General features: G+C 42.0%; 1 protein-coding gene across 1 annotated transcript in view; it reads right to left on the minus strand.

Moving 5' to 3' along the window:
* Positions 1–16780, minus strand: part of LOC144769737 (killer cell lectin-like receptor subfamily B member 1) — a 357657-nt gene extending 340877 nt beyond the window's left edge. Inside the window, exon 1 of the mRNA XM_078653917.1 lies at positions 16495–16780. Within this exon, the coding sequence (XP_078510043.1) occupies positions 16495–16780 (286 nt within the window). The remainder of the gene's footprint in view (positions 1–16494) is intronic.
* Positions 16781–18651: the final 1871 nt, after the last annotated feature.

The raw sequence follows: 18651 nt of genomic DNA on the forward strand, positions 1-18651 counted from the left end.
GGCACATAAATCCTTGATGCTGGCACTCAAACATACACCGAGGGATCAAAGCAACATCGCCTCCCAGAGGAAGCTATACAAGCGGGCCCTTAAAACAAGGAGAGATGAAATTAAGAAGAAAACCTCCTTAGCATGGACGTCCTGAGGGACAGCAGTCAGTTCTGGTCCGTAATAAACCAGCCTTTTTTCTCCGACTCAACCAATTCAGACATGGATTGTGTGATCTCGGACGAAAAATGGATCACCCATTTCAGCGCCGTATATGAGGGAGCGCCAGCGGACTGTGCCTTTAGCCTGCATGTAGCACGTGAGACGACCCCTATGATTTTTGTTAAGGGAGAGGTGGAAAAAGCTATTCACGCAACTATGAAGAATAAAGCCCCGGGCCCCGATGGGGTCCCGGCCGACTTCTTCAAACACTCCCCAGGCCTGTGGGCGGAAGTCTTGACAAATGTATTTAATGCAGCCACAGGTAACTCCCTCCCAACCTCATGGGCAACTTCCATCATAGTCTCAATCTTTAAGAAAGGCCACCGTGATGACCCTGGGTGTTATAGGCCTATATCCCTCCTGGACTCTGCGGTTAAGATTCTAGGCAGAGTCCTGCTAACCAAGCTGAGGGAGAGCATGGAGAACTGTGGCGGGCTGGCTAACATCCAATATGGGTTTAGGGAGAAGCGGGGGACAATGGAGCAGTGCTTAAATCTGCACCTCCTGATTGCTAAGTACACGGTAGCCAAGGAGGGGTCCTTATTCCTTGCGTTTATGGACCTCTCCTCGGCCTTCGATCTGGTAAACAGGACAAAGTTGTGGACCTCCCTGATGAGGATTGGGATAGACGAGGCCCTGGTTAGGTTCATGGCCTCCCTTCACCAGGACCTGTCCGCCATGGTCACCAGGGAGGGAAGATGCAACCCCCCGTTCAAGTCTATGCGAGGGGTACGGCAGGGCTGCATATTGGCCCCCTTACTGTTAACCATATACATTAACAGATTGGGGAGCCACCTTGAGGAGTCAGAGAGGGACGTCTCGCGTGTAGGAGAAGCTAAGATTCCCGCTCTCCTATACGCAGACGCCGCCGTACTCATTGCTCGCACTGGTGATGGACTGCAGAATTTGTTGCACACATTTGGAACCTTCATGGACGATTTGGACATGAACGTTAATGCTGGCAAATCTCACACAATGGTGATCGGAGCCCATAGACGCAAAAGGGAAGCCAAAAACATTTAGGTGTAAGGGACAAGTAGTCTCTAGAACAGCAACTTTTCCCTACCTGGGGGTGCTCTTCGATGAGAGGGGTTTGTGAGGCCCCCAGGTGAGGGCAAAAACCGTATCAGTGGCCAGGTCAGCAGGGGCCCTTATGGCCTTCTCAAAAAGATTGGGGGCTAGGCCAATGGAGGCACTTTTGAAGGTTTACAGCACTAAATGCATCCCTATTGCAATGTATGGTGCACCCATCTGGGGATATGCCCAGCTAGAGCCCATACAGAGGGCAGAAAATAGGTTTTTACGCTCACTATTGACTGTTCCCACCTCCACCCCAACATATTCCATTCATGCGGAGGTTGGTTTGGACTATATCACAGACAGGCTTATCTTGGCCCCGTTGATCTTTTGGCTAAGGACATGGCTTAACAAGGAGCTATCTCTGAATCATTTAATCATGGAGGATGTCATGTTGTTAGATCACCATAAAAAGATTCCGTGGCTGGACTACCTGAGGAAGTCTTTTGAGCGAATAGGGAGATTGGAACTTTTTGACTTTCCCTCATGTATTAGTAACACGGACGTAGCTCTAGTCAAGAGACAGTTCTTGTCCCTGGCCAGACTTATGCGCGAGGAAAAAGAACTGCAGAAGCCGATGGTGAGGTCTCATTATATTTTAATTAATTCCACTTCCATGGAACCTTACCTCAGCATTGTCACTAGTCCTTTCCACAGATTTCTTTTGACCAAATTTAGATTTATTCTCATTCATTATCATTTGGGTAACTACCATTCCTGGGTTAAACCAGAATTAGCCCCCCCCTGTTCCTGTGACTTCTTTTCAACCCAGGATACTATGCATTTTGTTATGTTTTGCTCTTTATTTTCAGTTCCCCGTAATAAATATTTGTTACCAATGCTGAGGGAGGCTGGCTTCACCCAAGTTAGACCGGCACTTCTGTATCTTCTGACTATGTCTAACATTCGTACCATGTTTTGCATGGGTAATTTTTTGGCAGCAGCTTCACGGATTAAATCGAGCCATGAATCATCAGCTAGTACCCAATGACTGTTCACCCCCTGAGCCCCACTTTGTCATTTTGCACTGCACTCTGCTTTTTTGCACAATTGACCTTATTTACTGCCTTGTCTAAAGGACTTTTTAAATACCTCTGAAAATGTTTTTATTAATTTTATTCAAAATCATGTATCTGAAATTATGTCTGTAAAGGTATCATTGTATTTTAAAATGTATGAAATGTTTGTCTTTTTATGATTTCATCAAAATCGAATACAAGTATTTTGACTGACACCAGGCCAGTGTTGCTGCTCCCGGGTTTCAAAAAGAGAAGGGGAATCCAGAGAGAAGGACTTTCTTTATAGGATTTCCCTTCCCCTACAACGCTCACCTGGCATGACGTCATGCTGTAACTTCTCCACTAGTGAGAATGTGCCTGCTGTCACTGCAGTCCGGGTAAAAAATGGACTGCCTGTGCCAGGGCACAAAACAGAGCCCAAAGAGACCCGTTTCAAGGCCCCTTTAAAAAACTGCCGGTGCTCAGACTCAGTGAGAGCCGGCGCACTTAAAGCCCTGCCCTTTACATATACATCCCTGTCTCAATCAAATGGAATCCCTGTGATTTAACATGTAATCCGAGTAATGCATGTGAAGTAAAAATAACACAAGAGCTGTTTTAGTTGGTTGATCCCATTCTAGTCAATAGATGGAAATCCTGCACTGAGGATGCATAGGTTGGGCTACAAGATTACCCAAATTGAGCCTTTGGGATGCGTTTCTTTTTTGTTGCAGTTTTCCATTGCACAAACTTGACCCAAAGTTGTTGGTGTGCTTTACACGAGCACCAGTTACATTATACAAGGAAACACTCATTTTTGGTAGGCACGGGGAGATGATGTTGAGCCAACGCCGAGACTCGAACCTGGTTCTCCAGTTTTAACCCCTTTGCCACAGCCGCGATTTCGCGGCAGTGCAGCACTTCCGCAAAATGGGCGGGGGCGCGTCAGCCGTTGGCCTACGGCAGCACTAGCGAGGTAGTGCTGGCCGACGGCAGCACGCAAGGGGTTAAAGTTGCCAGCTCAAATGGCAGTTCTGGCCCATACGCCACATGTTCTCCCCGTTTGACTTCAAAAGGGTAGTGGGTAGGGTTTAAGATGTCAGTGCATAAACACGGGTTAATCGAAGTATTGTAGGCTTCATTTCTGTAATTTTTAATGTAACTGTAGGCATGGAAAGTTTCACGTGTTTTGCTAACTTTATTTCTAGAGATGTAAACAGCGTTACTGGAGATTTAGGCAGTTATTTTCAGCTTTTTAAAAATGTACATTATGCTTATGTGTAAGTAAATTCACACATGAATATGCTGTTAATATTCTATCTGCACCTGCAATGTTGCACACAGTCCTGTGGTATCACAGCTATCATGGTAACCATTGCTGTGGTGACTGATGCGGGATACCTATGGGGTTGTTTTAGAACTATACAGGAAGGCAGTTAGAGAGAAGTCCTGCTGTCGAGTGGATGTACCTGCTTGCTTCCAATAAATCCTATTAACCTGCATACCTAAGTGGAGTAAATATTACAAGTCCTTGATGACCCAAAGCGCGTCGGGATGCATGCTAACGTAGGAGGGACACATACGTGGCAGCAGTACATTCCTGCTCCATCCATTCCCCATTTATTACAACTTCTTAAGAGCCTAGGACATTTCTCCTCCTTCTACTCATCCACGGTGCAGAAATATGTCCCATCCTCGCAGCCTGCAGTGCACCATGAAAACTGCTGTTTTGTCTGGAAACGGTAGCCTCAGTTAAATAATTAGACTCTGCCTGTTTTCTTTGAAACCAGAATACATGTATGAATAGTGAAGAGTGAAACAAAACCGAGTTGGGGATGTTTTAGAACCAAAGCATCGCCAAGATGCAAAGTCGAAATTCAAACTTTATCTTCAGTCAATGGTTAGGTAGTCTCGACTGCCTGCTCCAAACATCAGCTCTGAGCCAGGGCAGGGCTGTACGTGCACTGCCTTTGGCCAGTGCATGTCATCAGGAGGGATGCCTATTCCTGAGGAAAATATGCAGGCATTTTAACGCATTGTTTTGCCTGGCAGTGCTGCTCACAACGAAGTGTATATTGTCAGCTGTGCTTCCACTTGATCCATGAAAGCATGAAATGAAAACAAGCACGCTTGAAATGCGTGAAGCCAGTAGATTATGTATACAAGCCAGCGCTGAGAAGCAAAACAACAACAAAATGGCACACAAAAGCGGAAGTAAACAGTACTTCATAGACAGGAAACTGATAAGAGAAGCACAGGAGATGAACAACAGGAAGGAATAGGAAACTGTGTGCTTCAGCCAAAAGAAAAGGAGGAAAGGTAAGTGGCAAGCACAGGAACCAATGAAAAGCAATGGAAGCAGAGGGGGTAAAATGAAAGCCCCTTTCAAGATATACTTAATACCAAAGAATTATTTAGCACAATGCTAGCACTGTGCAGGCGAAAACAGAAAAGCGCTAACACGCAGCCAGCTGAGTCACGTCAATGTTTTTTTTACATCAAGCCTAGGCAGTGCATGCGCTGTCTCTTTGAGACTTACTGTAATCACTTCCATCGGGTTAAATCACACCCATGGCTTTTGATTGGTAACTTGGCTTGTTGTTTAAAAAGCCTTCCTTTCTAATTTTTGTCCCTCCTTGTCCCTCCTTTTGTATGTTGTTAACGTCCAGAATAGCAGGTCCTAAGTACTGTTAACATTCCCTCAGTGTCTGGTGTTGATTGTTAGAACTCTTTTTTTTTTTAAAGCTGCCGATGGGCAGGCTTCTCTCATAACACGAGCACTGCTATATTCAGTCATGCCTTGTCACTGCCACTTCCTGTGCATGCTGCACTCTGTCGTCAGTGCTGCCTAGGCACTCCTCTCATCTCTTCCTCCACTGCCTCCACCTGCTGGCAGAAGTGATATAAAGCCCCTAGTACAACAGATCCCTTTTACCACATTTGCATCCAGTTAGAGATAAACACAGAGGACTGCAAATTATGAACCAGTCATGAGAAAATTCCTTGTCAGAGCCGGAGAGAACCACCATGCTACAACTGCGATGTGTGTGAGGAGGCGGGGGCACCCCACGATTGGTTAACAGCAATTCCTTGGTCAATAGTGCTTTTTTTCAACACTAGTGTTTGCAATCACTCCGAGAGCAGATTTGCTCAAATAAAATGAAGCGAACCTGAGGTTGCCCATCCTCCCTCCCCCCTCCGGCATCGATCTGCTCATGGTCAGTCAAAATTTTAAATATTGACCTACATTAATATCGAGTTTTTATTATCGTAGGGACAGAATATCGAAGTCAAGAATATAGTTGATCAGAATACCGACTCCAAGGTAAGTAATATTGTTTTTTTTAATATATAGAAATAAGTAATCTCGAAGTAAGTAATATCATAAGCAAAAATATCGTTGTCAATAATATCGGAAAAATCTTTAGTGTTATGTATTTTTGTATATATTTTAGATGTATGTTAAACTTTTTTTAATGTGTTTTCCTAAATGTTAAAATAAATGTTTAGGAATTAGTAATTTTGTTAAAGTAAATTTTGCATTTTAGTATCAGAGTGGGTTGTGGGTTTATAGGGGAATATGGTGGGAAGTAATTTAATTATAATTAATTAATTAATATGTTTTTATTAATTGGCATTGATTATTAATTGTTCATTAATTATTAATTGGTAATGGTTTTTATTAATTAGTTAATTATGATTAATGTATTATTAATTTATAAGACTTATTATTGTCAATTAATTTATAGTTAATTAATAATTAATTGGTGATACATTTTTATTAAGTGATTAATTGATAATTAAATTAATTATGAGATTTTCTATGTGTAGTGGGTTCTAGGTTTATAGGGGAATAGGATAGGAAGTAAATAAATTAAATGAATTAATGAGATTACGCTTTCCAGCTGTTGAACTCTCTGGAGAGGGAATAGTAAATTTTAGGCCTACGCTATCCAGCGCTTTCCCTACTGTTGCACTCTCTGGAGTGGGAATAGTAATTTTAACCACTATGCTATCCAGCGCGTTCCCTACTGTTGCACTTTCTGGAGTGGGAATAGTAATTTAAACCCCCACGCTACCCAACGCTTTCCCTACTGTTGCACTCACTGGAGTGGGAATAGTAATTTTTATTCTACGCTATCCAGCGCCTTCCCTAACGTTGCAATCTCTGGAGTGGGAATAGTAATTGGTACCACTACCCTATCCAACACTTTCCCTACTGTTGCACTCACTAGAGTGGGAATAGTAATTTTTACCCCTACGCTATCCAGCGCGTTCCAATGACTGCGTTAGGGAAGCGCTGGACTGTGGAATAGTATATTTTGCTATTCCAACTCCAGTCTGTGCAACAGAAGGGAAGGTGTGGGATTTAAAATACAGCAACGCGTTCCCAGACCGACCAGAAGTACGAGTGGGAGGCTAGAGGTAAGATGCAAACACAACTTGTGAGGGAGGGAGCAGATCAACTGGGAGTACGGGTGGGAGGTAAGAAGCAAACACAACTCGGGAGGGAGGAAGCAGACCGACCAGGAGTACGGGTGGGAGGTAAGATGCAAACACAACATGGGAGGGAGGAAGCAGACAACAGGAGGGGTGATACAGGGCACATCCAACTACAAAAGATGCACTCTGTAGAGCGTGTCACCTAAAAAGCTCCCTAAAGTGCAAGCAGTGTAAGGACTCAAGTACCTGGGCCATGCTCTAGGAGAGGGCAATACAGAAGAAGAGGACATGGCGTCTACAGCACTGACCAACAGGCTGAAAGCATTGAGAGGTATGATGATGCCAACCAATGGTAAGTAAAGGGCGGTCTCCAAGCCCTTTAAATGGTAAACCAAATGTCTTGAAGGGACGGCACAGGCACTGTCTATCCAAGACCTAAAAATGGGGGGATCAGGGTAAAAAGGGTGACTTTCCTACAACATCAGTATCTTATGCATTACTGCACAAACTATCAGGGAAACCTGATCAGTTTGCGAATCCCAGATCTACCAGTGATCACCAAAATCCTTGATAGGTAACCAATTACAGAGCACAAACGTAAGCTGAGAGATTGGTGAGGGAGAAGCAGATATTTAGGGCCCGATTCACAGAACTAACTTAAGACAAAATCCTAAACGTACTACTTTTGGTATTCACAGAAGTTAGGATTTTGTCTTCAGTTTGTCTTAAGTCTGACTTAAGACAAACTTAAGACAACATCCTAAATTCTGTGAATACCAAAAGTAGTAAGTTCAGGATTTTGTCTTAAGTTAGTTCTGTGAATCGGGCCCTTAGGATCTTATCTAGAGTTTGGATGAGGGAAGATATAGGGCAACATCATCCATCAAGAGGGTCCAATGTAACTGAGGAAACAGCTTACGTAGGTGTTCCTGGTGACTGACTGTACACTATAGCAGTGTACATAATTGGGATAATTTTCTCAAAATTATACAAATAGGTTATCAATTGCATAAGGAAAGAGTGGGCCAGCATGACTCTTATTGGCACATAGGTAAGAAAAAACAGCATGGGTCCTTGAACAGTTAAAACTATAGCTCCTCTGTGCTTTGCAGGTATAACAGGATGTCTGTGAGGTTTATCCATACACCCCTGCATTAGTTCACCTCATGAAGAATATTTGCTAATGAGTGAAATATCCCTTGTGATCCCCGCTGGAGGGGTAACAACTGTGGTAATCTGTTTCTAGCACAAGGAAACCAACAAGTGCCACATGGGAGCAAAGGTCAGCGCCACAGTGTAACACGTAGCCTGAGGCAGCAGCGCCTCCATGTGCTCAGCAGCAGGAATCAGTGGCGTGACCCATTCTACCTTCCTGGAGCAATGCGTGTGGTACTCACATGCCTCCCCCTCTTTTAGCTGCACCATGAGCACCGGGAGGGTGCTCTGCATCTCTGTCTTCTGAGCCCTGCCTGGCTAAACTGCGAGAGAATTAGGGAAGTGGGGGAAGGAGCCGAGGATGGGGAAGCTGAGAGGGGAACTGAATCTAGAAGGAAGATGAGTGCCCTCCCCATTGGCTCATTAATAGGTTTTCCGGAATGTCCAAACGTCACGTTAAATATACGGACAACAATGACCCCAAATGTAACTGAAATAATATTACCACACTACAGACGTGGTGATACTCATCTCAGCACATTAAAAATGAATGAAGCAGTGGCTTTTCTGCAGCTTAAAATGTGTAAACACAGAACTAAACAACGTCTCCATTTCATGTTCTCCATTTAAAGCTGTTTTTTGTAATACGGTGATTATCATAGATACAAATTCACGATTTTACCACAATTTTCAAGGCCAATTCTGAACGAGAAAGTCAATTTGTAAAGCGTGTGGCTGTGCACTGCATAAACTGAAGGCTACTCCTGTAGAATGAGTGTGGTTGCTGTCTGGTTACAGGGTTCTTCAGCCCCATGCTTCCGTCTGAGTGTGTGGACAGGAGTGTGTTGCAGAAGGAGATGCAAAGAACTAACATACATCAGTGTAATGCAGTGAAACACCAGTGAAACACAATTCAACTGTTTCTTTCCTCTTCTTTAAGAATAGTGGATGGTGTTTGCTATTATGCCATGGAACTCCCTTCCAACATCCTATTACAGGATTTCCCAAGATAGCAAGGTATCTTAAATGAAACTTAAGATACCAATCAGAATGGCATCAAATGTTATATTTGCACCACACAAATATAGAAACGTTCCAATTCTTGCAGAGGATTTACAAGAATTGGCACAATCTATACTTCCCTACTTGAAAAATTACAAGATGACATAGAGCCCACCGAAATACTATGGGCCGATAAACTAGATAACCCAGACGTAGATATTGATATGATACTTACATTGACCTCAAGTTTGCTGCTTTCATCTAACTTAAAAGCACAACTCCCTAATTGTATACTTTTATCATATTCTGTGATCTCTTTTTCTATGATATATTATTATTGCGTTCTTGTTGGAAATGTCTTATTTGCTTCTTTTTTTATGTCTGAGTTTTGCATTTCTGTATATACTGGAGTTGATTAATAAAAAAAAAATATATATATAGAAACGTTCAGGGGCAGATTTACAAGAAAGCGGCTCAGTGGGTGCTGCAAGCCATTTGGCTGCGCTGCACTGTGTCACTTTCAAAGCACAGGGACGCAACATTTTTACATATTTATTTGCCTGCGTCGCATGGAGATTGTTTTTGTTCAGTAAGGGTTCCCTTCCTGGAAAATGCTGTTTTTCAACTTCTGTGTGTGCTGCATTACCACACATAGAAGTTGAAAAACTGCATTGTTTCTTCTGCTATTAGAAAGGAGCTCACAGATTTATCCTCTGAAATCAAAACTCTGGAAGCCACTTTTAGACATTCTAAGGATTCCTCTTGTCTACAGCTAATAAAACAACTGAAATACAAATATAATACTATTGTTACTAAAAGAGCCCATATTGGAATACAAGCGCAAAAATCCAAAAATTTATTGTTAAAAAATCGAGCTGGGAAAATTCTGGCGGCTACACTGAAATTCCAAGATTGCTCCTTTAAGTCCTCGCACATTTCTTCTATTACTGACCACTCGGGATCTAAAAAATTCCAAACTGATGAAATACTTGAAGTCTTTCATGATTTTTATGACAAATTATATACTCCTTCTAATCAATCCTCTTTTGATCATTGTCGGGATTTCTTAAAATCGGTTCCGGTTCAGTCGGTCTCTGAGGATGATCGCATTTTATTAAATAGACCAATCTCCCCTGAGGAAATTGTTACCGCAATTGAAGCTACTCGCTCTGGTAAGGCCCCAGGCCCTGATGGTTATCCTATTTTATTTTATAAAACTTTTCTCCCTACACTTGTTCCCAAATTACAATCTGTGTTTGATTCTTTTCTTCAGGATGGGTCTGTTTCTGGTACTGCTGCTGAAGCAACTATAGTAGTGATCCCAAAAGAAGGGAAAGACCATTTGGATCCCAAAAACTTCCGTCCTATTTCTCTTCTTAACATGGAAGCTAAGATCTTTGCTAAAATCCTGGCCAAAAGATTGGAAGCCCTTATCCCTCATCTTGTTCATCCTTCCCAAACCGGTTTTGTAAAGGGTCGTCTTGCGCGAGACAATATACGCACCTTTTGTCATATTCTTGGTGCAGCTAAGCGATCTCGACTCCCTGCCGCGGCCTTGGCCCTTGACGCGGAAAAGGCCTTCGACAGGGTCTCTTGGCCTTTTCTTCGAGCTGTTTTATGCGCTCACAACCTTGGGGACTCTTTCATTAACATGGTAATGTCCTTATATTCCCAACCTAGAGCTAACATTAGAGTTAATGGGGCTACATCGTCATTTTTTAATCTTCGTCAGGGCACTCGACAGGGTTGTCCTTTATCTCCACTTTTATTCTTATTATCTATTGATCCTCTTCTTCGATTAATTGACTTACACCCAGATATTAAAGGTTTTTCATTCGGATCTCACTGTATTAAAACTGCTGCTTACGCAGATGATGTTCTTATTTTTTCCGATAATATAACCCTGGCAATCCCTGCTATTTCAAATACCATTTCCCTCTTCTCATCGGTTTCAGGTTATACCCTAAATAGAGATAAGACGGAAATGTTCCCTCTCAATGCCTACTGTTTCCCTTCGCATATGGGTTCTGCGGGCTTTAAGTGGCAGTCTACACACCTGAAATACTTAGGGATTTACTTTTGTTCTACCCTTTATGCTACTACTGCCTATAATGAATCCCAGACTCTCCTTAAAGTGCGTCGTCTTTTGGACATATGGTCTCCGAAACATATTTCCTGGTGGGGTCGCCTCCAGACTCTCAAAATGATGATCACCCCTATTATAAATTTTGTTTCATCCATGCTTCCGGTTAAGTTATCAGATTCCTTTTTTCGCGAAATTGATGTTTTGACGTCTAAATTTCTATGGAACGACAAACGTGCTAGAATTGCATACAAATTTTTGCGCCGGCCTTGCGATATGGGAGGGTGCAATTTTCCTGACTGGGACAAATACCAAACTGCCTTTTTGGCCTCTCAAGGTGCCTTGTGGTTCTCTCCTCCATCTCCTCATGTTCCTTCTTGGCTGCTAATAGAACAGGAATTAGCATCTCCTTTGCCAATTGTCTCTTTTTGCACCACATCTAATTTGCATATCCTGTTTTCTCGTTCTATAATTATAGATACAATTGCGGCGGTCAGGAAAATAGATAAGAAAATGGCAATTCCTTTACATAAAACTAGGTGGACGTCTATTTGGCGGAACTCTAAATTTAAACTCGACATTACTCCCGTCCGCATGTCATACTGGGCAACTAAAGGGATCTCTCTTGTTAATCACCTTTATGGCGCTTCTGATGAGCCTTTACCTTTTTCCACCTTGGCTACGAAACACTCTTTAACAAATCTTGATTTTTATACTTTTCTTAAAATTAAAGTGGCTCTTGCTAAGGTACGTCTTCATCCTACCTCTTCTACTGTTTCACTTTTTCATATATGGATTAAATCTGGTCACGTTGCCTCCAAGATTTATAAATTTTTATCATCTGCTTCACTACCCGCACAGACGGTTGCTCAGCAAAAATGGTTACACCATTTTGCTCCTGACATTACGGATCATATTTCCTCAGATACTTGGCAACTGATTGGTAAACTCTCTCTTCGCAATAAAATTGCTCCATCTTTAATGCAGTCTAAATTTTTCTCTCTCAATCTCCTTCATTGGACGCCCGTGCGTCTACATTCGCTCAATCTTAAAGATGACAATTTATGCTGGAGCTGTGGATTGTTGCCGGGCGATTTTCAACATATGTTTTTTGGTTGTTCTCTGCTTCAGCCTTTTTGGAACCTCATCCATAAACATCTCTCTCTTATCTTTGATATTGAGTTCCAACTCTCTTTCCCTTTAATTTTATTGGGACCACTGGCTGCCCCTACTCCACTCCCCTTGGATCCCATGGAAATACAATTGATGGATCTTCTTTTGACTGTTGCGGTGAAAATTATACTTATGGAGTGGAAATCCTTTTCTTCGATTTCCTATCATACATGGTGGGCGTGGGTCTCCTTTTTGCGCAGCGCTCACGTTTCAATTGATCATGCTCATCTCTCTCCTTCTATCTCTAGTGGGGTTTGGAAAGCTTTGGATGATTATATGGATCTGTCATCAAAAGGGTTGGTTGCTCAGTATCCTTTTTGATTTGTCTGTCTTCGTGGTGTTATATGAGTTTATATGATGGGTTACTCCTGTGGGAATCCTCTTTCTTCCTTCTTCTCTTTTCTTCCTCTATCCTTTTCCATCTTTCCTATTGCTCTTTCTTTCTCTCTTCTTTCTTTTCTTCTATTTCCTCCCCTGTCTCTATTTCAAAATTTGATAGTGATACTTTTGTTTCTTGCTTTGATAACTTTTACCTAATCGGTTTCTGTATTATATAATATGTTACCTTTACTTTTATACGCACTTATTTTGTTTACATCTTATTTTTTTTAGCCCCTGATTGGGTATTTATCTTGATCCAATTGTATCACTTTTGTTGTATTTTGCTCATTATTTTCTTTGACACTTCTTTATAAATAAAATATTTTGAAATCAAAAAAGAAAAACGGCATTGTTTCAATGATTGTTTATGTGCAGGAAGGGAACCCTTCCTGAACAAAACAATCATTACAGGTGATTTCCTCTTTCTATGTGTGCTGCAGAATGCAGCACGCATTGAAAGAGGAAAAGAAAACTAGGAGAAATGAATGCATTTCTCCTCATTGCGCAAATGTACACCTCCGCTGGGGAGGCGTAGCGTTCACACGCATTTCCAGATTTACGATTCCTCGTAAATCTGGAGATGTGTCTGGTTCCATGGGTGTTGCGTGGGAACACCCACAGTAAATCCCATGGAACACCCCTTTGACGCAAAGTGCTGTGTGCAAAGGGGCCATATTTACAAGGACAGGAAAACTCACGCAGGGTGGCTTTTCCTGTTCTTGTAAATATGGAGCAGTTAAATGCACCACCGTACGACACACAAAGTGATACACCAGTGGCACAAGGGGCTTGTAAATCTGTCCCTCACTTTGAAAACTTCTCCTCAATTTAATTACAGGTCAGTTACCACATAATTGGATAAGCATATTTACAGCTGTAGGTCCTTTCAGTTGTTTTCATTTCTACCTGTTTTAATCACAGGCCTAGAGGAAGACCTGAGGATTCTTTGTCCCGTGGACGAAACACCTCGGTGGAAGCCTCTGTACTGGTTTGATTCAAGAACATGTAATCATGAAACGATTATGGTTCAAAAGAGTGGGCTGCTCAGAGAATCGCACTGAAACAAGTAGAACACGCATGTATATAAATGAGTGGGTTAGAACGTGTTTGAAGTAGAGTTTGAACCTCATTTTTCAGCCAGGGGAGGTGTATTTTACTACACTGCACAGGAAATAATATGACAGAGGTCCTCAATCCACATTCCGACTCTCATCCTGTGTATTGTGACTGGTGTTTATCAATACCAATACTGTCGTGTAGGAAGCAGTGGAGGCCCTGAGCCTCCTCATCAGTGCACCACTGATGCACGTGCTGCTTCACTAAAGGTTTGGGAACCAATGGGCTTGCAATTGTAGAGCATCAGCTGGCTCCTCTGGAAGAGATCCTAGATGTGGCTCAGCTGCCGAAGAGCCACTGGCATCTGAACAATGCCTTGGTGTTTAGGACAGGCTTTCCTGGGTATCTAATGACAGTGGTAAACCAATGAAGGATAAAACAGAAATTTCCCTTTTTAGTGAGTAACTTTTTAGGTATTTCTACGGCTGGAATGGTCACACAAACTATTTTTGAGTACTCATAAACTTCTCTGTATGTATATATTTTGAATTTATTTTGCTTGGTCATACACCCTTACACTCAAGCTTTCCCTCTTCTAACCCCACACATTTAATGACAGAAAACCTGCCATATTGGCCGTACTCGCGGATTTTTTGTCATCATAGCTGCACTTTACTCTACTTGACACAGAATTTAAAACATAACATTTATTGATAAACTTTGAGAGATGTTACATTTGGAACTAGATTTTAAATGTATTTATTCTTAAAACAATCTCAGTTCTCGTATTAACATTCCGAGCATATCAACGTTATAATATGTTAGGTAAAAAAGTAATCAGCAAAGAAATCAAATGGCCTGGGGGCCTTATTAACTCAACTGTTATTTTCGTTTTCCTCAGCTCCTCCCAGATATGTGCATATAATTTAATTTCTCTCTTGAATAGTCCAGCTTTGAGTACAAAGAGGTGTAGTATCTTTAAAACTCTTCCAGCTAACATTCTCCCTTATTAAGAGTGTCCTATTTGCCATTGCAATTTCTTTAATACAGTCTCTCTTCCGTTTGACTCCAGTAATGTAGTTAATTTTACTCCCACTGTGTCCCTGCTATAGTCCAATGCATTTTCAATATAAAGCTCACCTGGTACCATCATTTTCATCATAAGGTCTCTGTTACCAGATACCTGAGAGCCTAGCCAGTCACTATAAATCCATTCACAACGCTCAATGGGGTTGGTCTGGATGGTATAGTAGATAGAAAAGGAGAAATTGCTCTTTTTCTAGGTGTCCCCTCACTCACCAGGGTTGCCCCATGGTGACATGCTTCATCATTGGGGCCATCCCAGTCCTCTACGGGCTGGGGCGTGCTGCGACTTGCGAATTACGTAGGAGCACTTATAATTGACTATGTGTGGTGTGGGTGTGATAGTGGAGTGGACTAGTTGATGTGTTTAAAAATACCTGCCCAGTAGGTTTTCAATAGACTTTATTCCTGTCTCTAGGTGGTAGTATTAAAAATGGGGTGGACAAATAGGATCCCTAAACGTAATGTGTTAAGGTGTACCTATCAACTCCTGTCAACATGTTTCGTGCATACCCCAAGCACTTCTTCGGGACTACACAGGGACCAGCCCTGTGTTCGCCACTCCTTAGCTCTGCAATGCAATTTTCATGTCATAAAAGAGATCTGTACTGGAAAGGCTCTTGGCTAAGCATTGGGCAGTAACACCTGAAGGCAGGTGGAGGAGACATTGTGATATAGATGTGGTTTATTGAACTGCTGTGCTGGTGATGGGATAGCTGTGGGGTTGGCCTAAGGGAATAGGGTTGATCCATGTGCAGTGTTGAGTATTTTTATGAGTAGCTAGCTAAATGATCTTTACTGACTTTAGGCCCGATTTAGAGTTTGGCGGACAGGGGACTCCATTGCGACTGGACTGAAGGTTCGCCCGCTCATTTAGAGTAGGGTGGATCTTCATTATGCCTGCTCTGTCTCTGACATAAACCCCTAATGACCTTTTAAGGCGTAAGGATTGTTGGAGGTTTGACTATGTGTCTGCCCACCCGATTTAGAGTAGACAAATACATGGCAGGTTTTCACAATGGTCGCTTAAAATCAGGCTCTGCTTTGCTTACAGCGTGGGCACTCTTGTTGTCAGCCATTTTGAAAACCTTCTGATACATAAGTGAGTCTTGTGTAACCAAGGCTTCTCACCTGTTTTCAGGCTTGGTGCGTTTTTAAACGCAAAACCTTTTAAATCATGAATATTTAGGGTCTGAAATATTCGGTTCTTGATTTCCTTTGATAGTTGTTGAATGGTCTGTGGATTCTCGTCACCATACAACACCTTGTATCTGAGGTGTGATGTGTACAGGTTCTTGGAAAATGAGCAGGGGGAAGTGAAAATGGCAAAATGCTCCCCTTGCCATAGGAATTCCCTTGGGAATGGGACATTGCTCTTTTTATTTTCCAAAAAGAAATCGAACTTTCTGTTTTTGTTTTGAAAACGACAAAAAAAAAACATTGTTAGTTTGTCATGTGCAAGCATGTTGATGGAGCCATCTGCTACGATGCATTGCCAGTAATTGCATTGCACTGGGGAACTGAAAAGTAGTCTGGTAAACAGAGCAAGAGTGCTAGTTGCCATAATGTCGAAGGTTTGGTTGCCCATTAGCGCTATGCCAATGCCATAAAATACACGTTAACAAAGCAGTATGATTTTGGAAATTCAGGGTCCCGATTCAATCCTCTCTTTGAAAGTTAATGTTCTAAGTTGATAGCCCTGGTAGGAATATACATCTGCAGTCCTCATGAGACCCTTTGAGTGAAAGAAAATGATGTTGAGTTTCCCTTCGGGTTCAATATATTTATGTTGTAAGAAGAAAAATTGAAGGACGCAAGAATACGAGTTCTCACCTCTCTGTACATCTTCACATCCGTCCTTTGTCTTCCTCCTCCCCTTGAACTGCAGAGCTGTGTATCCCTCCTCGTCCTCTGGTTTCCACTGCCCCTTGACCTGCAGAGCTGTGTATCCCTCCTCGTCCTCTGGTTTCCTCTGCCCCTTGAGCTGCAGAGCTGTGTATCCCTCCTCGTCCTCTGGTTTTCTTCTTCCTTTCAGCTGTAGAGCTGTGTATCCCTCCTCATCCTCTGGTTTCCTCTGCCCCTTGAGCTGCAGAGTGGTGTATCCCTCCTCATCCTCCATTGTTAAACTTACAAAACTGGACTCATGAACAGAGGGTCTGAGCTTTGAGCGTTTTCTCTTGCAGCTGCTTGGCGGTGTCACTGCTCTCTATACCGTGCGCAAGAACTGGAAACCACCAGCATTCAGATAGAAGGTGTCGTATGGTGACGAGCCACCCACAAACCACTGAACAACCAGTGAAGGAAATCAAGCAATGGACGTTTCACATTTTAAATCTTCATGACTGAAATGGTGTTGGTGGTAAAATTGCAAAAGCCTGACTACAGGTGAATAGCCTTGGTTACCCAAAACCCCCTTTTCTATTATAAGGGCACAGAATGGCTGAAGACAAGAGTGTAAATAAGGCATTGCATGATTTCGAGATCAGTGCCACAGAAATTCATAGGATTTCAGAAGGAAATACAAATTCAGAGCAGAATCCACCCATTCACGTTCCTCCACTGTACAGATTAAGGACTCCTTCCAAAAATAAGAAGGTTTCCCGTTATCACCATAGTCTAGATCATTGTTTCAGTTTTGTTGCTGGTGTACTATATTACTCTGTCAATCTTTCACAAACTTTCATTTAAACATAAAATTGCCTGTATAAAACAAGGATTGAAAACCTGTAGTTATCAGCAGAATATTTTGCATTTTCACACCAAAAAGCAACATAATCTTCTAATGCTTGTCAATACATTATTCAGTGTAAATGGGAAGTATTACAAATTTGGTGAAGGGCTTCCATTAATAACTTTTTGGCTTCTATGAAGAGCACGTAGGAATGATTTCCCTAATAGACATTTATCTGATCTTCTCTTTTTCCACTTGTTAGCAGTGGAGTTTAGCTAGTGCAAACCAAATGTGGGCCCAGATTTACTAAAGCTTTCACTACTCAAGGGGCTGAATGGGTATTCCTTGAGGGGGTACATGGACATTCCCATACATCCATCCATCGGTTTTGACACAAATCCATATCTACAAACAATCGTAGAAAAAGGATTTATGCCAAAATCTTACATCTCCTTGAGGCAGACACAATTTAATGTATCTGTCCTCGTTTTTCCTGCTTGCATGTGTACTGCATTGTGCAGCACACATAGAAAGCAGGGACAGTGTTAAACTATTGCTTACATACTGAACTATGACCCAGTGGTTTGTGCGTTGGTGCATGTCAGCCTAAACTGAGACAGAGCAGGGAAAGAGGAAAACAGTGTCCTACATTAGTAGCTGTTCTGTTCTCTCCCTCTCACACATGAATTTTTAGTACGTTTGTTACCTAGTTTTAACAAGAATGATGAGCAGGTTTGGTCTCACAATCACCACTAATTTCAATGGTATTGTGAAAACGAACTAGACAATGGATAGTGAAAATCAGCCTGGTTTATTGTAAATAAAAAAATAATGGTTAAAACGAGAACAACTGGCTAACACAGATTTGGTCCCACAGGTTAATAACATTTAAAGTGTGCATCCTCCAGCTTTACCTCACCTTTTTCCACATTCTGTATTCTTTCAGTGTGATTTGTAGAAGAAGTTATAATAAAATCACAAATGTCCACATGGTGTCAAAACGATGGATCATCATCTTGTCAGTAGGAAAACTCTCCCATATGACTATACGATTTGAGAAGAGTAGAATTGGAAGAAAAATTACAAATATCATCATTGCAAAATGACATTCAGTGATCTTGGAGTTCAGGAAGATGACCTTGTGAATCATTTGGGGATTTATGTATATTTCACCATGGAACAATGACTAATGCACTATAAGCTCAGATGTTTGCCAAAGTGGTGATAGCACGATTTATTTGTTGTTCCTCACCCTCTTTCCCTCTGTACTTTATTTCTTCCACTCATCCATGTTTCTGTGTAAGAGTGGAAGGCGATTG

This window comes from Lissotriton helveticus, chromosome 7 (assembly GCF_964261635.1).
Source record: "Lissotriton helveticus chromosome 7, aLisHel1.1, whole genome shotgun sequence".
Taxonomy (NCBI): domain Eukaryota; kingdom Metazoa; phylum Chordata; class Amphibia; order Caudata; family Salamandridae; genus Lissotriton; species Lissotriton helveticus.